This window comes from Harpia harpyja, chromosome 8 (genome assembly GCF_026419915.1).
Source record: "Harpia harpyja isolate bHarHar1 chromosome 8, bHarHar1 primary haplotype, whole genome shotgun sequence".
Lineage (NCBI taxonomy): Eukaryota > Metazoa > Chordata > Aves > Accipitriformes > Accipitridae > Harpia > Harpia harpyja.
In genome coordinates, this window is record NC_068947.1 from 7,766,782 (window position 1) to 7,793,240 (window position 26,459).

Genomic DNA, 26,459 nt, shown 5'->3' on the forward strand with positions numbered 1-26,459 from the left:
CTTTCAGTAACCACAAATTTCCCCAAACCCACACAGCATATGTTACATCCTTTCACTATCACTCAGAAAATAAGAATTGTAGAATACCACAGTGAAGCCAAAATGTAAATTATTATTAAAGTTATCATTGTGACCCTGCAGAAAATTTGCTCAAATCAATCCATCTCCAAGGTTTTAATTTTTAAATGATAGCATTCTCCATTGTCTTACACCTCAAGTCATTATTTACACACAGCCAAAATGTATAAATGGAGCAGATTTAGAAAATGTTACAATTTTAAACTAATTTATCAGTCATAGGTTTGAAAACTCATTCTGCAGAACTGTAATATGGCTATTTAAGATGAATAGGAATAGAAAGCCAATATTCAAAATCATTGTAAAAAAATCTTTTCCAGAGATGAATAACCAAATAAGCATAACTTCAAAAATGTCAGCTGACACTTCAAGCCAAGGTGGTGAACAGAGGTACATAACTTAATCAAATATACTTAAATTCCACTATCTCTTTGTATAACAAAGTTAGGCAGTAATACGTTCAAGGTTTCCATTTGAAAATTGTTTCTCGGGTCTGTTTAACAATATTGACAGGGTTTACTTATTAAAAAGTTAATGCTGCTTGACACTAGGCCAGAACTGGGTCTGTGAGATTCACTGATCAATCTGATAACCAGATTTTTTTCAATACTGTCAAGAATGACAGATGTTTCAAAAGAAGCCCCCATTACTTTCCCTCATCCTCCTTTCAGTGCATACCTTGCAAGTTCCTGAGTTATTAGGAATTCATTTAATTCTTGCAATCGCTTTTATTTTGCCACCAGCAAGTTACAACACTGAAATAAAACATCTTTCCATTGCACTGAGTATACTCCCCAAATAATTCCTGCCTGTTCAGCTGCCATCCGGAGTTCTACATAATGAAGAGTGCTACATAATCCAGATTTGTAACCCAGCCAGGCCACCTGTCAAGACCACTAACCTAGCTCAAGAAACAAATCAGACCTAAGACCTTACTATACCCTTACTTGCTCAAACAATTTCATAACTAGTAATCACAAAAAAAACCCTGCCAACAACTACAGTTATTCTTACATTCTGTAGGCCTTTGTACATTTCATTATTGCTATGAAGAATGCTTTTTCTGTAGTGAAGCCTGTTACAGAAGTTCTGGTAGGCAAGGTGGAAGATAAAAGGATTGAAATTGGAAGGACAGCTAAAATTAGAAAGATTATGGAATACACAGATTTACTCGTGGTTAAAGAATACAAACTTGATGAGGGTATAGGACCTTCAGCAATCAGGTTACTAGAGTTGCATGGAATTTATTCTCAGGAAATCTCACATGCATTACCAAGCAAGACTTAGCCTGAACAGGGAAGCCCCTTATTAAAGGTTTACAGTGTACAATTTTATTATTTTGAGACATTTGTTACAAATACCCAACCTTTATGTCATCCTTTCATTGAAATTGTAAAGATCTGAAATGGATTTATAGAGAGAGAAATGCACTGAAGAACAGGGGATTTCATATTTTTTTATTATGTATTTATTCTACAATACTTTTAGAAATTACTAACAGTTTGTATAACCTAATACCTGAAAGGTAATTTAACTGAGCCTTGGGATTCCTCTGGCGAGTTTACTTTAATGACATCTATTTTGAAAGTTACACAGTTTTATATTTTTACTGCAAAACCGAGCCTTGAAAGAATTAGGCACCTTTATGGCTAAAGTTACTATCAAAGGTGTCGTTAGAAGCAACCATCAACACACGAGACAATTATTTATATCTAGCAGACCGAGTTTTATATAAAAACCAAAAGAAAATGGCATAAAAAATTTTGTCATGAGACTGACAGATTGGGTTTTTATAGAAATACTTTATGCTTCCTACTCTTGTAGGATGATTTGAATCTAATTTTACAGCCACTAAAATCCACTTACATTGCAGTCACTAACCTTACATTAATTCAGCATCAGAGAAGGATGTGCTTTCTGGCTGATGTTATATGTGCACACATTCTTTATGAATTCTGTTGTGACGTTTTTTCTGACCCAGGAGTAAGTTAATCACAAGAAAGACTATTTGTTGTAATATCCCCTAGAACCAGCCATGAAGAGCATAGTGGCAGTATTTCCCTAAGGTTTACGCATCAATCAGTAGAAAATAGTTCATAAAAATGTTCACATTTTTCAAGGGAATTTATGGAAATTGTCTTTTTAATCATGGAAAGCTTTCTGGGCACTGAAAGTGTTTTGCTTAGCATTTTTAAAGGTAGACTGGTGGAGTCATGCACATGACCTCCACTGAATTCCAAAGGTACTTCCCTCCCCAACTCTCTTGATACATGCTAATGGTTGCACAGACAAACAAACCACACGTACAAAAATTATTGTTGCTCCAGACATGAACACTCTATATATGTTTGAAATGGGAAAAGCATGATGCAGAGGGGAGAGGAATTATTTCCCTCTTTCTCCTCCCAGACTTAACTTTCATTTTAAATAGTCACTTTTGCAGTAGTACCCTTATTTTGGTTGAGGCTATTAGATAAATACGGTGAATACTGAGAAACAGAGTAACATATATACAGTGTAATTAATTTTTTAATGAAATGAGTTTTTATTAAGTTTATAGTTTAATATATTCAGTTATTAAAATGGAATAGCGAAGCTAAATTTACACCTCAAAGGCAAAATTACCCAAGTATTAATTCAGCTGAATTACTTATTGCTAGGTATTCATTGTGCAGTAAATTGTTTATAGACATGCCTGTAAATTATTATGCTCATCAGCTACTGGCACATCTTATACCATTCATGATATAGGTTGAGCTTTATTTCAGTAAATGAAATACTTCACATTTTTTAAAAATATCACGTATGTCCCAGTTTATCTATAAGAAGTTGCCTTGTATAGTCAATACACTCCATCAATGGAGGATGTACGGGGTAAATCAACCAACTAATTCAATAATGAAGGTATTTACTAGCCAACAAAATTACAAAAGGTCCTGTCAAAAACATTTCTAAAACTATTACTTCTTGAATTATCTTTTTTCTGTCTCCACCAAAGCTGACAAGATTTCCTCTACCTAGTCATCAACTTAGCTAAAGGACAATACGGTAAAATTTCAGAGATGCTGGACTAAAAAGGAGGAGTTATTGGGCTGTCAGCAACTGCCCCCAAGGGAAACCATGACAAAGACAAAATCACAGTCTGTTGTGCTCTGATTCACAACACACTATCCAGAAATTACAGTGATCAGGCAGCATGGAATGAACAACAACAACAAAATTAGTATCACTTCTTTTTCCTGTTGCCCTTTGTGCTATACACTTCTGAATAAAGAAAGTTTATTTTGCATTTCTAACAAGGCTGTTGGTCACAGTTCCCTCTTAGAGGAGGTTTTCCCCTTTCTCCTAATAACTGCAGATAATGGTGATCATGTCCTGGATTTACTGATTAAATTCTAATTTACAGACTAACCCTCTGGGAATTAAAAGCAAGCAAATGATCTTCACTCACTACAATAGCACAAGACACTACATGACATCTGCTGGAGAGTGCTGGAAGTGATTTATATTGTTTGCTTTGTTGAGGAGACAGTTTCCAGACACTGGTAGATTTTGTAATCATGGCTTTTCCAACAATTCCAGCCCACCATGCTTCAACAACTGTTCTGCAATGGCTTCTGGGTAAAAACCTAGCATACAGAAAATGCATTATTCACAGTGATTAATTTATTACATGCATACAGGCATGAAAGAGCTGGCCTTACTACTTCTTTCCCAAAAGTCCCAGAGCAAAAAGAGCACACATGGTTGGACTGTCAAGCGGTACTTCCGAGAGACAGAAAAAAAAAAAAAGGCAAAACAAACCACCACAAAACCAACCAAGCAGAAGAAAAACCCACTCAAAAACCAGATTTTGGTACCCAGAGAACACCCTCAAGGAGGTCAAAGTTCAATCAGACCCAGCTGACCCTGGAATAGTTACAACTGTCATAAATCCATTTAACACAATGTTTCTGAAAAAGACATACCAAGAATAATTTTAATGTATGCATTTTGAAGTTTGATATTTCAGTGTCTTTTGCTTTCATTGGCACAAAAAAATATTGAAATGGGAAAGCAGAAGAAATACTTCTGTTATCAACTTTCAAAAACATTAACTTCTTTCAGAAATAAAAGTACAAACATATTAGAAATGTAAATGCATTCACATCTAAAAAGCTAAGACTGTTGAAAAGAAAAATGTCAAAGCTGGTGACGCCCCAAAAATACATTTCCTAATTTGTTTGGAGGGGTTAATAATGAGTCAAAAAATAGCAACATGAAGCTGGACCTTTTAATAATATACAAAGTTTATTAATTGTAAATCCTCCTATAATAGTGAATAATTGGAGACTAGCAAGAGTTTAAGGAAGGATTTCACATTGCCATGAATTCCCATTAACCAATAGAAGACTGCTGTTGGTATATACATGATCTCTCTTTATAAAAGAAGGTGGGGCCACTCTCTACCAATACCTGGCATTTTGAGTAAAGCAGCATTTGGTGCTACTGGCACCAAGGCAGAGAACAAAAAATCACTCATTTCACAAGTCCACACTAGTTAACTAGTCAGATTTTATCTTCTAGAATCTACATTCTCCCCTTTTCCCTCCTTCCCCCCCCCAAAAAATTTACAAAAAAACCCCCGACACCCAAACCCCTCAGTTCAAAAATATATATTTACATATGCTCACATTTTTAGAGCATGCTCTCCTGCATCATTTTCATAGATTGAGCCCTCCTAGCAAATAGTATACAGCCAAAGTATCTAGATGCTACCTACTCTAGATTTAAATGCCATAATACAGTCACAAGGATGGCTTTTGCTGAGCAAGGTCCAAGATATTCTTGCTCAGGAACCTTGTCTGCAGCTGAGAAGAAAAATAGTCATCTTTTTTGCCCTTATGTACACTCTGCCTCTGTTGGCATATGACATGGGGTCGTATACATGGATAAGGAAGGTGAGGAATACTACTGAAATACTTTTATCACTTTCAAATTAAACATGCAGACAAGACAAATGGTAGGAAAACCATGCAGTTACAGTAATACAACAGTGTTTTTAATTAGGAAAATGTGTTTGTGTAAATACAGTTGTAAAATATATTTAACTAAACCAGTGAACAATAATAAGGATTATATTTAATAGTAAAAAGATCTTCTTGAGCAGGGAAACTAACAAAACTGTATTTTCTAAGAATTTATATCTTATAACCCTCCACTGAAATCACAACTACCTCAGCACCTCCTACCCCATCTTCCCAGTGACCCACTGCCCTTCAACAACTCCAGTTTGTTATTTCCTCTGAATTTTCTTTCCTATCAGCAAACACGCAAAGTATTCCCAACTCCATCCAACATCCCTGAAACAACAGCTGGGCAGAAGACACTAACTGCTATAATTTGTTCCAAGATATGCAAGCACTGACTGGCCAGGCCATTAGGCCATTAGAAACAGATATATAGTGAGCTCATGCAGCAATCTTTCCCTCAGTAGGATAATAATTTTTGTCCTTTTCCTGTAATATTCCAATGCTTTATGAAGATTTTAGGAACCCTGCAATTCTCAAGCCCCTTCTCTGATTTCAAAACTGATGGAGTTGGCCACTGGTTTCAAAGCACTGGAGGAGGAAGGGAGGAAAGACTAGCAAATGAACAGAGTGCAACTGTAGAAGTGTTGTCCCCTTAGCAACCAGACTAAAAAACTAAGAAATCTTTTTCCATGGAACATACAGCAAAATCATACACCATCTCACAGATTTCCTGACTATAAACATATCCATAAGCTATAAACTATAGTTAGATATAATTTCTCATGGATACATGAATTTTAACAGTATATCTGCAATTACAATAATGTTTCCTATTGTAATACATAATCTGTAGGCCCTTGGATAGAAAAATAGTTGTCACATTATTGCAAAAATTTACCTTGTACGTTAACTTCTTCTTGGTATAATTGGGCACCCATAAAATTTTTTGAGTCACCTTGCTCACTTGGCAATCTATCACAATACAATCCTGTGCCAGAGGTTTCTTCCCTATTCCCTTAAGGCTAAAGAAGTTTTCAGTGCCAGCTGTATCATTTCGCAGAATAAGCCTTCCCTATGACAAAGAAAAAAGAAAAAAGTTTCAGCACTGTAAAAGTCCCCTTCGGCTGCCAAACCAACTCCGTTAGTTTATTAATCTTAAATCCAGGCAACAAAACATGCTTACAAGTAAGTGTTCCTACTGACTTTTCTAGCTCTTAAGTAAACTCTGCTGTTAAACAGAGAAGAAAACTAAAGAAACAATAGCTTTTATTTTTAATTTTTCTAAATTATGAAATTTAACAAAATAAAGCCTTCATATATCTAGATTTTGTACTTCTAGTCTTCTTTCTGGAAAACAAATATCCAAGAAAATATGTTCTCATGCACCTCTATTCCTCACATAAAATATAACTTTGCTCAATCATTTCCATCTGTCCTTCAACTAAAATGTTCTTCATAATTATTTGTCATCAAAGGATTCAGCGCTTTTGGCTTTTATAGTACTGGATTCTTAAACTACATTATATTTGGTTGGTAATGCATGCAGAAGGATTACTAATGTTTCACAGAACTTTTTTTTTTTTTTTTGTCTTTGGCAATTCACACATTTGAATAGCAACCTGCAGTCAAAATCTCTCAGCTTGTATAGAGGCAAAAATACATATACCGCTTCTTGCTAAAGGTGTCATAGCCTTTGCTCTGCTCTTCATTTTAGCATTCAGAATAGTGATTACTCTGATGACAAAAGCAGCTTCTAAGCAGTGGCTTAACATGTAACAGAAATTATTTTATGAAACAAAGTACCCATCACAAGTTCATTTGTGATGTATGCATGTAATGAGAAATACTCAACGTTACTACTTTACTACTTAAGTAATTAAATACATTTTAATATATGTATTTAAATTTAGACTAACACAATGTACATTTTTATGCTCAAAGTTCAGAATGTCTATAGAGTAACTGGTTGTTTCATTAAAATGGAGGGTTTGATAGAAGAGCAAATAAAGGAAGAGATAATAAAGGATGGTGGGGAAATCTATCATGCCTAATCTTAAGCTTTGCAAAATTAGTTCCTTTGTTTTTTACTTCCGCTGGTAGGCAATCTTTCAATTTCTGACTCTCAAGCAGATGCTTAATATTAGTAACTGCTTAAGCACTTTTGTAATTTGGACACCGATGTAAATTTTATGGACAGAAGCATCCTTTTCAAATATTGAAACTAATTTCCCTCTTACCATTGTTATGCCCTCAGCAATAGGCTTGAACATTAGAGGATACAGAGCTGTTTCACCTAGACCCACATTTATTAGAGGAGGGCCGTAAAAACCCTGTCCTTCCAAAATTGCTTCAAGTTTCCAGTCATGGCTGGACATGTTACTCTGAAATAAAAGTAAAGAAGTAAATTAGATTATGCATTTAAAGTCCTTAACATGCATTTCAGCTATTACTTGCAGTTATCATCAAACCAGAGCACAGTACTCATTTTCCCAAAGTACTGGCTCAGAGCACCTTTGGGGAGAATAAAACAGTGTATTTTAAGAATGAATTAAGCTAACAGTAAATCCCTTATTCCTGGCAGCCACAGGTACTGGTATCAATACTATCAGTAGCAATATTGTCAGCAGGAATACTCATTAGAAGAATATGTACATGATATAGCTAATGGTCAAGATGGAATTTATAAGTATCATCATAAACATTTGCAAGTATCTTTATGATGCTGTTTAATGCTTGCCAAAATTCTGTCCCTTTTCCATCTGTAGAAAATCTTAGTGTGCCTCTTTCAAGTGCTGATGTGGTGTACTAGCATATAGTGCCTCATTTGGCCACTAACTATATTACAGGATCAGTCTTGCTTATGAATTAAGGACTCCATCTCCAAAGGAGTATTTACAGGCTCAAGAGTCTAATCAATTTTAAAGAATGATTGTCCTGAGTAGTATGAAAGCCTATTTAAGAAACATGTTTGTCTTGCACCCAGATGTATCACAAGACTGCTTGATTATGGTAGAAAGTGAGATATTTTGTAATACATGCTTGGGGGCTGCATAAAAATAGTAAAACTAAAATAATGCTATTCAGCCTCCCACTGTTTGAAGGAACCAGATGACCAAACATCCAGTCTGCAAAAAGGTTAACATCCATCTGAAAAAGAAAATAAACTGACATTCAAGAGCTAATACATTCCTTGTCAAAACAGAGAAGGTTGATCTCATCTATGAAAAGAGGAAGTAATCCTTTGACACATAATGTTCTTCATCCATGGAAAATTGTATATAGACAGAGATAAACAATGGATTTGGGGGAATAGAGGTAGGTGATACTTCAATCTTTGTTTCCTTCTTTGAAAGTCTCTCAAGCTCAGCTCGCTCAGTCTCAGAAACTAAGAAACACCACCTGTGGTCATCAGAGCTAACCCCATGGCATGGCACGAGACCTGCAGTATCATATATCTAAGGTTTGATTAATATGTATGATTAATGCTTAATTCATAATTGAAATTTCCTAGTAGTTGAGCACAAATGCCTGTTTGGAATGTTGAGATTTGTATAGTGCCTTGTTTTTTCAAAATAATTCCATCACTGTGGTCTCCAATTCTCTAATAACAACAATTACATCATCTCTGGTAGAAAACATGAAAGAAAAAAATTAACTGGTATCCTCACGCAGAGGATAAAATGAAAGGGGAAAAAAGGCAACAAAAGGCCATTTTTATGCTCTCTTTTTTTTTTTTTCCGAAATATCAGGAAAAACTTTATTCTTTTGAAAACCAGCTTGACCAGTTTTAAAACTGTCAAGTCATCACCTTTTGATAATATATTGTTTTAAAAGGGGGACAGAGGAAACACATCACCATGATTGTTCTTTGGGAAGGAAAAGAGGAGGACAGTGAAAATTTGGGGGCTTAAGTTGTTTTATTTTCAATGATTTCTAGTGCCATTGGTATCAGATGCTTCCTTTATTCACACTAGTGATGATTACACCAATACATAGCATAAGTATTTCTTCTCAATCTCAAACAAAAAAACTTGTCAGCTGGAGAAATGTAGTTGACAAACATGGTCACTTTGAAATTCTTCCTTAATGAATCCTTCTAATATAGCATGAATTTGTCTAAAAATGTCTTCTAAAGAAAGATATTAAGGTCAACCACAAACATTAGAAAATGAAAATAAAATATTTGTTAAATTCTACTCCCTTGTACTTATGCATTAACAAACAGTTTTAATTATTTAATCATCTAATTCTTACAGGATCTCTGCTTAATGTGAAATCTTATCTGAAGCCTGTTAAGTCAATGAGAAACCCAACTAATGCTAAGGGAGTTAGAATCTTTTCACAGGATGGTAGGTAGTTAAATCCAAGGCACATAATAAGGTTGCGTGTATAGGACCTATACTTGGAGAGGCTGAAAGTGATTAATAGAACAATTACATTCATCTCATGGTTGTGAGAATTACAGAAACTTCAGATGTTCAGCCTGAACTCCTGTATCAAAAACAATCACAGATTTCAGATTCAGGTGGGTTCTTATTCTGGTTCTGTCACTAATTCACTGTGTGGCTTTAAGCAAATCACTTGACCATTTTATTTGCTCCATTTATAAAGTGTTCCACCTACCACACAGATGTGATGACAGTTAGTTTGCTAGTGTCTGTAAAAAGTGCTTTGAACACCAAATATTAGGTTGAAGAAACTAAGTTTAGCAGATTGAACAACCCCATAACTCAGTTTCACTCTCTATGAGCATCTCTCTTCCTCCAAAGAGTATTTCAAAGTTCAGTAATTTGAATGACAAATATAACAGTGCTAACTAACAACGTAAAAGCATGGGAACATTTCCGATAGACTAAGAGATACACATTCCCTCTCTCACAAACACACACATACATACAGAGAGAAAATATGCTCCAATTGGGGTACTTTTTATTTCCTTGCTAAGAAAACAAGTAGGACTTAAAAGTATAAAAGCATGACTCCTGCATGAAATTTAAAAGCATATACTTAGGAACACTCAGAAGTGAAAAAAAACCACAAAAAAACCCACAAAAGAATAAAGCCAATCTGTTTTGAAACTCTCTATTTAAAGAAGGTGGAAAAAACCTTAACCTTTCTGTGTTATATAACAGCTATTTTTCAACTAATGTAACATTCAATAAATCAATGTTTAATAAATAATATATGAATATCTTAAAACGTACGTGTAAGAGAATATAGCCCTGTAATATGATTTCCTTTCATTTTCTTTACTTTTTTTTTCTTTCCTAATGAACTACTTCTTGTCTACCTTCAGTATTTCACAGAGCATCCACAGTATGCTCTTTCCATGGACATTAAGTCTCCGTGTTTAAATCTGCCCCCACTCTTTTGTCTACAAAATCTCAGAATAATTTTTCTATAAATTAACTCACCAGTATTCTTCAGTGGCTCTAATATCAAAAGGTTACATCAAGTACATAGACCAAAGTGTAGTTCAAATCTCAGGAAATATTTTACTATTTTTATCTCTTAAAGAATCTTCACCCTTTCTCTCACAGCTTAAGCTCCTTTCCTATAATTTTTTTCATATTTTTTGTCTTTTAAATTGGAAAAGTTCTCTAAAATTTGAACAATAATTTTCCAAGGGAGATGATGTTCCAACCTATACTCCATCTTCACTCCCTGGCCTTACTTCTCATGTGTCAAGGGTTTCATAAACAAAATAGGTATGATAAAACTATATATGACATACTGCCTATGCTTGCCATATTTTTTAAATCGTATATAATCTAGTTCTTCTATTTTACTTCTCAACATCTCTCCTTTTTTTCAGAAACAATACATTTATTCCCTAGATTAAACAACTCCTTTTTTCACTTTCAGTGTGATAACATTATTAAATAACAGATTAACAATTGTCAGGACAGAAGTGAAACATTAGAAATAAGCCCATCAAAATAATAATTTACTTTAAGAACAGCCAGAAACTATTTTTCCCAACAAGTTTTATATTATGTCCAATATGGACTTTGAGTAATAATACTCAAGTCAGTATTTACAGGCTTTGCGCATTTTACAACTGTAAATTTTAACAGTATTGATCCGGAGTCCAGTTTTTAAAAATCCTGAATCTTAGTTTAGTTTCTAGTAGTAAAGTAAACTTACGATTGGAATATCCTGAATCACTGCCTGGTAAGCTGGAGTTAGAAATTCAAGCTCTGCTTCAGCATGGTCCGTATTCACTACACATTCAATCTTATAGACACGAACATCGCAGGAGGACTTCAGAAGAATCTGACAGTGGTAGCGACCAGCATACTGAGGAATGAATTTTATAGGAAGCTCAACTGCATCACTTCTATCTAAAAGCAAAACCAAAAAATTGCAATGCTGTAAAGCTTTTCAGAAACATTGAATTCATAAGCAGAATCTGGAGAGAGTTCCAATAAACTGTAGGATAGTCTCCCCAGCAGTACATGCAACACTTTAAAACAAAATAGAGTTTTAGGACTGTTACCATATAAGCACAGTCAAATTTTTTCTTTTCCTAAAAAAAAGCTATGTTTTAGCATCTAAACAATATTTTCTATTGTTTTTAGTAGTGCACAGAGAGAAATATTTTTAAAGATCTATTAAATTTATTAGAAAAGTTTAATGTATAGGAATTTCTGTAAATATCAAAAAGTATAGTAGTTACTATACTTTTGTCAACAGTTACCATGAGAGATATCAGAGACAATACAGTACATTTGGCTAATAGTAGACCCAACAATGACTGGAGTTCTGTTAAGTTTAGCAGTTCTCATGAGAGCTACTCATTAGACTTTTCCTATGCCCAATTTTGGACTGAAAGTCTGAGTTACCAAAAATGCGAGGGGTGTCCAAGTTGGAACAGAACCATGAAAAGCCCCATTTGCCCAATCCACAGCAAGTACGAAAAACTCCCCACAGACACAAGTCTGCTGCAAAGACTTCTTCCTCTGCTCTTGCTTACAGAAAGGATCAGGCTCTTTCACAGTATTTTAAGCCCTTCACTAGCCCTTGTAGTACACTTTGTAAAGGAGAAGGGAAGGCACATGAGGAACTCCAGTGACTGGCCATAAAAAGAGTCCAACTCTCCCAAGAGTCTCCAAGAAACCTGAAAAACTACATGAAGACTGCTGCTGTAAAAACGTCACTGTAGTTTTATACGTAACAAAGACTGTTCTTCTTTTCCAAGGTTAGAAACCAACACCTGAAGTTGGAAAAGATAATGAGGAAGGTCAGAGACAATGTAATGACACAACAGAACCTTATAGATAAAACTCCAAACAAATTGCTGCTCCCTGAGGGGGAACACCTGAAAAATTCTTGTGGAATTTCCCTTCTTCCTTAATTTGGTTTATTTCCTGATGATATGTATGACAACTGGTCTCAAACTATTCTGATATCTTCAATGACAACTACTGACTTTAGAAAGTGTGATCAATTTTCATTTGCAATGCTGCTCATTCTATTCCACAAAGTGGTGCTCCTTATGTATTCAGTTCTCACCTCTCTGAAAATTAACACCAAATTGAAGCTTTCTTGTTGCTTTATGTCATCACTACTTCAGTATTTTCACAAAAATAGCTCAAGTTCAAGAGATGAACCATACAGAATGACATTATTAATCTTTCAACATTACTAGGCTATCAAAAAGATTAGAAATTGCACCTCAGGTTTAACCCTATCTGAAATAAATTAGTTTGTTCTCTTTTAAAGACAAGATTAATGGCCTGGTAATTTTAGAATTATTACTCTTTTTTCTATTTTGTCACTAAGTTATTATCCCTATGGACTATCTTCCACAAAAGTGACCTGAGTTTGTCAGTTATGCAAGGAATGAAACCGTCCTTTCCCTTCTTCAGTTCATTAGTACAGTCCCTAATTTTCTCTGTCTACAAGAATTATTTTAGGATGTTGAAACAAAATATTTACTTAGAATTTAAAGTACACATTTTAAATACTTGCATTTCACGATAAAGTAGATGCTTACAACATCTATTTGAAGAAAGATAAAACAGTGTACCAGCAACTCCAGAATATTTCTGCATGAGTTTTACTTTCTTGCACTACATGGAAATTGTAATTACTAACAATTAGCGTTATCCTTCACTGCGTTGGACCCATATTTGAAGCACACACTTTCAAACAGAAATGCCTCCTATAGAAAAATTTAAACAGAAAACCAAGAAGTGTCTTCCTACCCATCTTTATTCCCATCTTTTATTCCATATTTATAATATTTAGTTTGGCGTTACTTTCGTTAAAATATTTGTTTCTTATGCGTTAAAAAAATGTATTGAAGAATAGGTCTGTTGAATAATTGAAATATTATGATCAATTTCAATCAATGAAAAGGAAACCTAGTAAATTGGTGATATTTATTTAACATGATAAGTATTTTATGCAATAAGACATGGTTTCTGAAGTGAGACAGGATCTCCAAATCAAAATGATTAGAGAAATCACTTGCCTGTGAATTATAGGTGAAGGTTGGGAGGGTTTCTGCAAAATGTTTTTTCATGCTAATTTTAAATACCATAGAGTAAACTGAGCTTAAAAGTTTCTCAGCTTAGCATGTTTTCTTCTTTCTCAGTCTCATAAGATATTCAGCAAAGATTAGTCTAGGAATTAATTCAAAGATTTAATGAAAATAATCCACAGGGTCAAAACTGGTTTAACAATTTCTGAGACAAAAGTAGTAACAGTAAGCAATGGGCAGCATTTATGTTATTTCTGTGTAACAGGAAGCAGAGCCTGCATCCGTGGAAATTAATGAGACTGCAAGTATTTCCACAACAGTGAAAAGTCAGGCAGAACAATACAGGCTTTTGGTACAGTTTCTTTCCCTAGACAGGATATTTATTTTTTGATGGGCAGTTATTTCATGTGAAATAGGGAAACAGTTTTATTTTATAGATTTGTATTAGACAAATGCCATGGGAAATATTTACTTGATCCTGAATCTGAATATCTGAATTGGGTTTAGTTGTGATACAGTTATCAACACAGGGGTATTTGTAAAAGCAATACTTTTAGTGTGTAATACCACCACACATTCTTGGAAAGCTAAATTACAGCACATAGCTTTTGGTCATGTTCTCTGGCAACTGCCTGGCATCTTGTGCCATTTACTTATCGCAAAAGACAATCTGATCACTATCTGGAATTAAGAAAGTCCATGTTTTCTGGTTCTTAAAAGTCTTACAACTCATCATTTTAGATCTGCCTGACCTGAATTCAAAGTTAATCCTCTAACTGCATTGGCCAACAAACAGCACCTCTCAAAGAAAAGTAATGACAATTCTTTTGACATTAAAATGTAAGAAAAAATATATTCTAGAGGTCAGTAATAATGGCACTTAGCAGAGTAATCGCTGTTTAGCCCTATCACAAATTATGGGAGGAGGGAAAGAATAAAGAATAGAAATGCTATTCTTCCATATCACAATCTGTTGTCATAACTTCTGAAGGTAGGAAACTATTGGCCTTCAGCAGTTAGTCAACTACTTGCACATTATATTAGCTTTTATTCAGCAATGATGGCTCTATCTATTTAGAAGCTCAAAGCTAAATTTCACAGTGAACTTATCTCTGACACTGTGCATGTGTCACAAATAACTGGTTAAATTATCCCGAAGACTGAATTTGCAGGTGTGGATTCCTAGGACATTAAATACTGAAGAGCCCAGACTCTTCTGACTTCTGTTTATATATTGGGTCTTCAAATGAGCTCATCTGAATTAGAATATCACTCTACTCAGTAGTCTTGAAAAAGCAACCACTGTTTTATATCCCTTAATGAATGCTGATAGGTTTTGAAATTTTTGCTATCACTGTGTGTGTTTGTTTCCTGATTTTCTTTCACTTTATCTGAATACAACAGATTTGTAGAAGAGTTTCTAAAAAACCTACTAACTTTTTATTGGTTCTTTTTTTCACTGAAATACACTATATCATTACATATCTAAACAAACAGTTAAATACACTTCATCAATCAGAAAAGGAAGATCTATGGGGGGGGGGGAATGAGAGCAGGTTTTCCTTAATTGATTTAAAAATGCAAGTGGCAGAGACTTTTTTTCAATGTCTTGTCATGAATACTCAGCAGCCATGTTCATGTATCACATTCAGAAGCCAGCGAAGAGCTGTGTGGCACTACAATAAAGTAGAAGAAAGAGTTTCTTGTGGGTTGGTTGTTTAATGAACACTGTCCCTCACTATTTCTGAAGAATACTCGTAAGCGCTTTAGAAACAAGCAGGCTACATAGTCACTATGCCAATGGGCAATAGGAATGCTGCCAAGTAAAATTTTTCTTAATACAACTTAAGAAACATAATAAAACTAAGGTGCTTTCTTAAGTCATCTGATGTATAGCCCCGACTGAAAAGGATTAGCCAAATTATAAAATATTACATTGAGAAAAAAAATAGTAGAGTAATAATTCAAAGTCTCTTTATCTAAAATCACAACAAAGACACAGCCAAGATCTCTCTAACACATATGCCCAAAATTTACAAATATCAAAAATTTCAAAGGTGATTCTTCATGACTGGAAGAAGGAAGCATTTGAGATGAAATCTTTAAAAAATAAGCAACAGAGGGGAAAAGAAGGAAGGTTAAGCAAAATTTCCTACTAACAGAGAAGAGAGCTCAGAACTAATAAAAAGAGTGCACTGAATGCATAAGGAAGTATTACATGGAGAGAATCAAAGACCAAGTTTTTATACCACTTACTGCAAAACAGTAAGTTAATGCAAAATTAGTAATGAAGGCTTAATGCCAAAAAGATATAACAAGAGCTAGCTAGAGATTTCTGTAGCACATGATAATACACATTCCTTCCTTTCTGCAATCTAGAATTCTCTAAGGAAAGAAGTTTTCTTTCAAAAAAAGAGAAAAAAAGTAAGATAGTAGTTGTTTTAACAGAAGCCACAACAATCTGAATAAATTAACTGTAGGAACAATTATGAAGAAAGTAGAAAATTTCTAACAATTCTTGATAGTTCTGTAGAGAAAGCTTTTTCATCCATTCACTGGGGAGGAAGGAAGGGGAAAAAAAAAAAAAAAGAGGGCTCTTTTTGGGTATTCTTTGCAAGTATAACAGCAGGCAGCCAGCATTATCAAATCCTGTAGTAAGAGGCAAAAGAACTATGATATTAGCTTTTGATACTGAATCTAAATTAGACTGCAAGGTGGAACAACATTTTTTTCACTGAAAATGCATTGTGGACTTTTATTTCTTCCTAGACAATTTTAATGCCGAAATAGTACAATCTAGCCATCAAAAAAACATGTTTTATTTCTATTTTCCTGTCTAGGTGTTTTATGTCTATCTTTATAAACTAGGAATAAAACTGAACCGTATGGCATGACTAAAAACATTCCAGAAAAGTTCAACAATGTACATGCTTATAAAATACAGTAAGTGTATATCAGGGCATACTTGTTTAGGTGCATATCCATTTGAAAATTAAAATCTTACCATTATTTTAAGGAATTGCACAAATTTATCATTACTGATGTAATATATATGGATATTCATCATTACATGGCAGCAGCAGATGATATTTGGTTATTATTACAACATATAATATAAAGTATTGATATGCTGGTACTGAGATGCCGCTGTATTGCTTTTGCATATCATTTGCTATCAATCGTTTACTCCCATATACTTTCTTTCCTTTAAAATACTTCTAGTCCAAGGGCATTAGTATCAGGTTTCTGCTAACAGTACAATTGGTAACATAAAGTCCTTTCAGGGCAGAAGATTGCAAACAGAAAAACAGTCTGAAAAAAGAAAACCAAATAAACACGAAGCCCTTCTTATGAAGTACTTGCATGCTGTAGTATCCATGAACCGTCACATGCAAATACGTGAGGTGCTTCATCTCAGGAATTTCTACACCTTTCTTTTTCAATTACTTAAAGCCATTGCCAGTGTCATGTTACAATATATAAAGGCACAGCCTATTCCAGAAAATTCCCCAATTTCCTAACTCTGGGATAAATGCTTATTGTTCTTATAAATGGATACCCACCACAGCGCTTTAGTTTTAGATATTGGTAGCAATAGATCTTGTATTATTTGCTCAAATTAGCTGTAGAATGTTTCCCTTTCTCAACAAAGTAGATCCTACGTATGCCTGAACTTTATTTTCCAAATTTGTGTGTATTAAAATTATGGTCCTTAACTTTTGTTAAACTTTGGTGCAAATATTTTATGAGTACTGAGAAATCTGATAACCAACTTCCATCTTCCAGAGTAAAATTTTTTCTCTTTTCCCTAATCATTCAACTAATTTTTACTTTAGCTTTGATTTTTCAGTCTTTATTTATTTCAACTTGATGTGTAGGAATGTATTTATTTTTGTGCGATTTTAGCTTTTAAGCATTTATTCTTTTTCCCCTCTTTGTATAATCTGACTGCATCAAATATTTATTTCACTTTTAATACCAAAAGACATATAATTGGACATTTATCTTAACATTAGAATTTCACCAAATAGTTCTTATATTAAGACCTAGCCTGACAGTTGGAACAGAAGTATCTTAGGAAAGCATCCACTTTCTTTTTTATAAGACTGAGTGGTAGAAAGATTGTTGTTTCTCTTGAGTTTGTGTCAGTATTTAATAAACCTCACACTCACATCATTTTACAGGTATCATAAATTGTTTCATTACAAATCTCTGTGTTATGTAGAAAGCGCTATGCTTTCTGCATGGAGCCCTTTACAGTCAGACATACTCTCCCTTTTTAAGTACTTACAGGTAAACTGAACAGGACCTCTTTCCCTCAGAGATCACTGAGATATCAAGCTATTCAAGCTTCCAAGACCTTGAAATAATTACTGCAGCACTTTCCTGAACCCTTCCTCATTTCTAACCTCCATTCTGAAGTATGGAAACCAGAACTAGATGCGATGTTCCAGTAATACTCTTCCTTTCATAAAACGGTAATAGCACTTTTTAATACCTACACCGTATTTTGCCAGTTGCGCATTCAAGACCCTTGTTTTTCCAAATTTAAAAAAAAAATTCCTTAATGAAAGAGTGAAAGGGAGCTGAAGTCAGAAGAACACAGAGTGGGAAATAAGGCTGAAACACTTAGTACTCTGTTACTTTGCAGATTTCTCAAACATTTTCAGAGACATCACTTTGCAAAACAAAGCCCTTCTTCCCCTTTCAACTTATGTTATTTCACCTTTGATAGATAACATTATTTAGTATAAAAACCATGTTGTTCAAATAAATCCAACTGCTGAGCAAGCTGTTCTGCTTCATTTAAACTTAGTTAAAGCTGATCTTTCATTAACGGCTGAAAAGACAAATAGGATGGATTTTTGTTTTGATTTTAACAGTTTTACCCAAAAATCTATAGCCATTTCCTTCTTACCCCGCCATAATTGGTGTTGTGCTGCTAGACAGGAGCAGCAAATATACAGCAGATGAACTGCTTATAAACTCCATTAAACAAAGATAACATAATTGCTCTGACTTGTCAAACATGCTCCTTACTTGCAGGAAGAGCGTGTTCTTTTCTACGGATACATTTCTATAAAATAAGACTGCATGGCAGGAAATCTTTAGACTAAACTGTGAAAAATAATAATTATGAAAATTATAAACATATATATGCATTACAAAGTCAGTGACAGTGGCAACTACATTAAAAAGTTTTAAAACAAGTATCCTTACAAAATAAAAGCAAAATGTACTCAATTTTAAATCACTGTTTTATCCTAAAGGTGCACAGAATATGTGAAGGCAGATGGATGCTTATCAAGTTACAGCTCTGAGCCATAAAACCCTCTCAATTCAAAGTTTCTTGTGTTTTCACCTCTAGAAGGAAGACAGGGAGTGACACTGGCACAGCACAACATTCATCCAGTCACAGCATGGGACAGGTCCAAATATGCACTTAATAATAAATAAAATAAAATTAATAAAATAAATACAATGAAAGGAAGTCAATGTCTTCCTCCCGGATCCAGTGACGATGAGAAATGGGCATGGCCAACACCAAATCTATTACTGACTTTAGAGAAGCAGTATCTTCTAAGACTCACAGACGCAATAGCCTCAAGACTGCACCAAAGACAAAGGTTGGCCTTGACACTGACACTCATGCAAGCAGATGTCAGAGTTCACTGATGAAAAACTAAATCACATATGAGCATCTTGACCCCTAAAGGCTTCATCTGTCAAGGCAGCCTGAAGCCTTTGCCGTCTATCCACATGTTCTTCTTCTAGGCCAACTCCAGATTTCAGTGAATCTTCTGAACCTCAAATCTGACCAGAGAACGAGGTACAGGCTACTCTGGTGTGTTTTCTGATTAACATCCTTCTTCACCACAGCAGTATGCCTATTCACACACCAGCATGAGAGAGAGGCCTTCCAAAAGGTTTTCACAATACAGAAAAACTTGTGGCAAATACAACTATTCTCCACTGAATTCATTATTGCAGATATTAAACACAAAAGAAATGCATCAAGTCTAATAATTAAATCCCTCTCACTTTTGCAAGACCAAAACAACTTTCTACTAATATATAGTAGAAATAGCTATTCAATAGATATAGATGGCATGAAAACTATTAAGATAAAGACCTATATCATCATTTTTCAAAGCCACATTTTGAAACAGAATCATATTTTAAATAAATCCTTTGTATGAAGGAAGAGTAAAAAGGAATGCTACCACTTACACTTTTTAATCCCATTTGTGCCTCACTATCCTGGATGATTAAGACCACTAAATGTAATTAATTTTTTATTACTATACTGTCAGTTAAATCAGAGAACTGAACTCTGAAAGTTAATATGATAAGGGGCTAGAACAAAACCTCGAAATGTAAACAGAAAAATGGAAAGATAACAAATTTTTTGTTATTGGACAGTGACTATGTAATTTTGCTTTAAAATATTAAGATCTGTTGTCCTCATTTTGGCTGGGGTAGAGTTAATTTTCTTTCTAATAGCTGGTACAGTGCTGTGTCTTGGATTTAGTATTAGAATAATGTTGGTAACACATGGATGTTTTCAGTTGTTGCTAAGTAGTGTTTAGTCTAAAGTCAAGGATTTTTCAGCTTCTCATACCCAGCCAGCAAGAAGGCTGGAGGGGTGCAAGAAGTTGGGAGGGGACACAGCCAGGACAGCTGACCCAAACTGGCCAAAGGAGTATTCCATACCATGTGACGTCATGCCCAGTATATAAACTAGGGGGAGTTGGCTGGGGGGGATTGCTGCTTGGGAACTAACTAGGCATCGGTCAGTGAGTGGTGAGCAATTGCATTGTGCACCACTTGTTTTGGATATTCCAATCCTTTTATTATTATTATTGTGATTTTATAGTTGTTATTATTATCATTATTAGTTTATTCCTTTCTGTTCTATTAAACTGTTCTTATCTCAACCCTCAACTTCTACCTTTTTCCTTCTGATTCTTCTCCCCCATCCCAATGGGGGGGGGGGAAGTGAGTGAGTGGTTGCGTGGTGCTTAGTTGCTGGCTGGGGTTAAACCACAACATTTTTTCAGAGAAAAAAGACCAACTAAGATGCAGGGAAATATGTACAGCATGTGGACCATGGAATACTAGGAAGAAACAACACAATTACTGATAATGCTTTATTGAAGAATAGATTTAAAGCCCCAGGAAATTGCTTTGGAGACATAAATAAATAAATAAAAGATAAAAAAAGATTGCACTGATTAAACCCAATACTGAGCAAGTATATGAGATACTATTTAAAAGTCATAGAAAGAAGGAGATAAGCTTGACCACAGGTCATGAAAAAATATTAATGCAAATTTTAAAACATAGCATATCATTATCAAGAAATATGTATATAGTGATTAGAATATATTACTGACATGAAAAAGTCCATCTATAGATGCTACAGTGTAGGTAAATATTTTTACTTAGCTATCTGATATGACTATATAAAACACAAAAGGAAAACACCGAAAAGTACTTTTCATCTCAAACAGTAAGAATGATGCATGCCAAATAATGATTTAAAATTTAATTCTTGATTGTTAGTTGTTCTGCACTTTCTTTATTGGAAAGCATGGCAAAGAAAACATAATATCACATATTTCTAACTATAGTCTATCATTTAGGCTACCTAAGATAAATACTGAGATCAGATCAATGTTATAGACTCAGTTATTCATGGGTAACATTTTCACAAATTAACACAGAATCAAAAACTATCAGGTTTGGGGGTGCCATGTTGCTGCTGAAGATGTAGATTTGGGGGGAGAATACAAAACCTCTGTGCTAAGGAATGGGAATGATACCTATCTTTAGGTATCATTCTAAGGTATGGTATTTCTTTTTCTTTTTTAAATTGCCAGTAAATATCAGACTAAAGTTCAACAGTCATGCCAATCTGGGTACGTACTGGGGTCCTCTAAATAAAATTATATTATATATAATGAAGTGACCAAATAGAATGTATTTATATTGTACAATCTATGTAGTGTTCATTATTACTGGTAGACATGGAATTTTTATCCTGTTGTGTTAGAATATAAACATTAAAAACAATAATAAAACCTCCTATCCTACAGGCGTAGAATAACTTCTCCTTTCCAACATTAACAGGTACGATGCATGCAAACATCTGATCATAACACAACTATATCTTGTTATTTCCACATTTAGCCTAGCCCATACTTTTCTAAATAGACAACAAAAAGGGATTATGGGGAAAAAATAGGTCAAGAGTACCTTAACCACTCTGTTACATAAAATTCTGTTCTATAACAAAGGGGCTCCATGTAGTATGATACTCACTTAATTAAATCTGCTGATTATGTTGCTGAAAAGCTTATCACAACCCTTTCTTAATTTTCTCTGATTTCATTAGAAGTCGAAGCTTTCTTGGGAGAGAAAAGGAAGCAGAATAGAAAAGACAGGTTTGATAAGAACAAACTATAGGAGTGGGTATACCTTATTATAGCTGCATAGTAATAAGTAAAACTTTTTCCCTAGGTTATAGGGCTGCATCAAAAGAAGCGTGACCAGTAGGTCGAGGGAGGTGATTCTCCCCCGCTACTCCACTCTTGTGAGACCCCAACTGCAGTACTGCCTTCAGCTCTGGGGCCCCAGCGTAAGAAGAACATGGACTTGCTCGAGCGGGTCCAGAGGAGGGCTATGAAGATGATCAGAAGGCTGGAGCACCTCTCCTATGAGGACAGGCTGAGAGAGCTGGGGTTGTTCAGCCTGGAGAAGAGAAGGCTCTGGGGAGACCTTATAGCAGCCTTCCAGTACCTAAAGGGGGGCTACAGGAAAGATGGGGAAGGACACTTTATCAGGGACTGTAGTGATAGGGTGAGGGGTAATGGCTTTAAAGGGAAAGAAGGTAGATTTAGATTAGTTGTAAGGAAGAAGTTCTTTACTGGGAGGGTGGTGAGGCACTGGAACAGGTTGCCCAGAGAAGTTGCGGATGCCCCATCCCTGGCAGTGTTCAAGGCCAGGTTGGATGGGGCTTTGAGCAACCTGGTCTAGTGGTAGGTGTCCCTGCCCATGGCAAGGGGGTTGGGCTAGATGATCTTTAAGATCCCTTCCAACCCAAACCATTCTGTGATATATGATTCTATAGTCTAATTGACGGTCTTATGGCCCTTTTGTTTTGTACTGGTTGTCATTCCTTGTGTTTGCAGTTTCACTCATCACACAACAATCTCTCTATTAACTTCAATGTCACATCTTCCACATTAGCATTAACCACAAAACAAATGACTCCCTGACTAATAAGGGATTACAGCAAGGGGTGTGCGAATGATGGGAAAACAAAGGGATAGAATCTATTAGCTAAAACCTCAAACCAAGTGTAATTTGTACTGGTTTTGCTCTGGAAACACACACATACAGAGACAGATGAGGCAAGACAGCCAAAGCATTTCTATGGATGCTTTATCCAAGGAAACCAGCAACTTGTTAGTTTGGTGAAGCATGGAGCTCATTTTGGATGCTGCTTCTCTGTTGCTTAAAATCTGGAGCCATTATTTTAGTTCCACTTGACATTTTAGCCTTATCGTTCTTTAATAACACACTGTTAAGAAAAGGGCAACTTATTTCAAAGTTAATTATGCCTAACACAAGTTTCTAAATGCTCAATCCACTATCCTTTGGTTTATAAAGCATTAAAGTTTTACTATGAATTACCTTTCTCCTGAGCTACATATGAGGATTGAATTATTTCCCAGGCTACTTGTAATGATTCAGAGAGACTAAAGCTCTTCAGGATCCTATTTAAGACAATGGTGAACAATCACTGTGATATGTGATGTGATCTTCTTACACACCAAAATTTTTACAAAGCAAAGAATTACAGGTTACATTCTGCATATCATCAAGAGGAGCTTTAAGAGGATGGGGGTACTCAAGGTGCAGATCAATGCACAAAGGAGACCAAAAGAACCCTAACAATCTCAGTATGAAACAGAGCTGGGCTGAGGATTAGACTGTGTCCTTAGGCATTCTGCTAGTGGCAGACTTACTAGATGAGCTCCATCCACAGGCAGTAAGTACAGACTCCTTGGGTCACATAACACTGACACACTATAGGGCCTGTGCTTGAACTGCTTGGCAGGCCCGCAGAATTCAAAGTGATCGCGGGGTTGCTCTTGTCCTGTGCTTTATTTTCTAGCACTGGAACGTTTTTGTGGTTTGTCTTTCACAAATTCTTTCAGAATTTCCACAAACTTCTTACAAACACCAGACCCTTCACTTCTGTACAAGCTCTTCTGCCAATACTGCGTACTGAGACAAGACCATCTCCCCAGTCCTTACGACATTTCTAATTAATCTGTAGATCTCATTGGCCATTTCAGCATTAAGAAAAAGCTCACACTGAGATAATTTTCTGTGACTGTCAGTCCTTTTCAGTAACAACTGTTTTCCAAAACTAGCCTCTTACCTGGTTTAGCATGCAGACTCTGTTCCACATATACTACTACATGTTTGGTTGCACTAAAATACAGAGTTTATAACTATGTAGCAATTCCAGCTAACTATTCTTTCACAAAATTTGGGTCATTGCTAACTCAACAAAGACTTTATATAATCTTCTAAATTACTGATGAAAAGTAGTTAACTGTCCAACAAGTATGAGTTCCTGAGGGCTCACTTTCTGATGACTCTCCAGTAATGAATTAACAACAAAATTTGCTACGGTTTTCAATCTGGCGAATATATTATTTTAGTTCCATACAAGCATATGGTTTGGATTTTGATCAAGATGTCATACTGCAAGTAAGGTAAACATATTGTATTCTTTTTATCTATTAGATCTGTAATACTGCCAAAAATGTAATAAGGTTATTTAACGAGATCTATTTTACAGGAAAATATGTTGAGTGGCATTGATTTTTCCTTTTAATTCCCTGTTGGCAGAGTTCTTAAGATATTGGCTGGACACTTTTCCTGCTACTGCAGCCTAAGAAATTCTGATCCAAGGATTGATATTAGTTAGCTTGCTTCCACCTTTGTTTTTCTTCATAAATCTAAGCACTCTGTCATTTCTTCAGAGAAGCAGCTACTCCCACCCTAAGGAAAGCTGCCACCGTGGCTAATATGCTGCTGCTTCTACAGATAATGAAGTTAAAATTTTCAGATGAGACCAATGTTTTGCCTCCATCCACAGGAACACCACCTGAGGACTTCTGTCACAATATTAGATTTTCTAAGAACCTGTAAATATTCCTGTGTTTCCCCGTTAGCACAATAAAGACACTGAATCAGCCCGCACTGCCTTTGTACTGAACGCATCTTTGTTTTCGTGCTATCAGCTGGTTATCACAGCTTCCCTTTTTAGCTGTTCTTCAGCTCACCACCTCTCTGAATTCACTACCAAAGCCCCATTTATTTTTCTGCGTCATCTCGACATTTCTACTCCCTCATGTAACTATTTAAGTGTCCGAGAAGGAAAAAATAAATATCAAAGAGATTGTGTTCACTGCAATATGATTTAGTCTCTGACTTTCCATTGCTTACTTCCCTCTTTCAGATACTTTTATAATGTCCTTTGATGGATAAAGAAACAGCATGAACTGACAGTAAAATAACCAATTCCTTACTGTAATCTAGTGTCTTCACTATATTTTAGCAATTAATCCTCTAATATTTTTAGGTATGTTCATTCACATTTTAACTTTAAAAATAATTTGAGAAGTTGCTAAGCAACAGTGACCTGCCATCTGGTCAGTTAACAACCTTTGTTCTGAGATCATGATGGACGTCTTATTATGTCCTTATCAGACTTGTGTGTGCAGATTTTGCTCTCTATCCCAGGTGGTATTCCCCTCTTCTATAGTGCAATCCAAAGAATCCCCTACACCACTCAACAAAGCCATTATGACTTATTTTAGTTCACCTCTACATCAATTATTACAAACACAGGCAATTATTTTTTAACTTGACAACAAAAGGATTTTAACTAGGATTTAAATATCACTCAAGAAATTTTTCAGCCTTCAACCTGTGTTACATCTAATTCTACAGCTTCTACTGACTGCTTGTCCTGTATTCACTCAACAGGCTAGTCTTGCTTCTAATACTGCAATAACTGTTATCTTCCTAAAAAAGTGCCTAGTGACACCCTAAAATGTTTTACAGCACAGATACTGTAATTTAAGTAGAATGAATCTGTAACAAAAAGACTTGTCAGAAATAATCAATAAATTCTTTATTTTTATTCCAGGAAAGAAACACAAAACACAAGGTGATACACCAAGTATGGAAACAAACATACACCATGAAAGCACGTGACTAATTCCAATGACACTTGGAGAAGTGAACTGCAGAAACATGCAGAAGGACTCTATTGATCAGGAAGCGATGAAACAAAACTATGGATGCACTGACTATAATTCAAGCCTTTACAAAATTTGCTAAGAAAATTACTACTTATATTTTAAGTAGCAAAACAAAAAATTATTTGTGGTGTTATCAGATACCCATGGGACATTACATTAGCTGTGATATAACCTTGCACAAATACCCTAGCAGATAAATATAAACACAATTTTTATCACAGAATCATTTAGGCTGGAAAAGACGTTTAAGATCATTGAGTCCAACTGTTAACGTAGCAATGCCAGGCCCACCGCTAAACCATGTCCCCAAGCGCCACATCTACACGTCTTTTAAATACCTCCAGGGATGGTGACTCCACCACTTCTCTGGGCAGCCTGTTCCAATGCTTGGCAATCCTTTTGGTGAAGAAATTTTTCCCAATATCCAATCTAAACCTCCCCTGGCACAACTTGAGGCCATTTCCTCTTGTCATGTCGCTTGTTACTTGGGAGAAGAGACCGACCTCCACCTCACTACAACCCCCTTTCAGG

The 26,459-nt window shown here is 35.3% G+C and overlaps 1 protein-coding gene across 1 annotated transcript in view; it reads right to left on the reverse strand.

Moving 5' to 3' along the window:
* CFAP47 (cilia and flagella associated protein 47) overlaps positions 1–26,459 on the reverse strand; it is a 364,054-nt gene that overhangs the window by 171,214 nt on the left and 166,381 nt on the right. Inside the window, 3 exon segments of the mRNA XM_052795043.1 lie at positions 5,989–6,162; positions 7,328–7,471; positions 11,238–11,434. Coding sequence (XP_052651003.1) covers positions 5,989–6,162; positions 7,328–7,471; positions 11,238–11,434 — 515 coding nt within the window.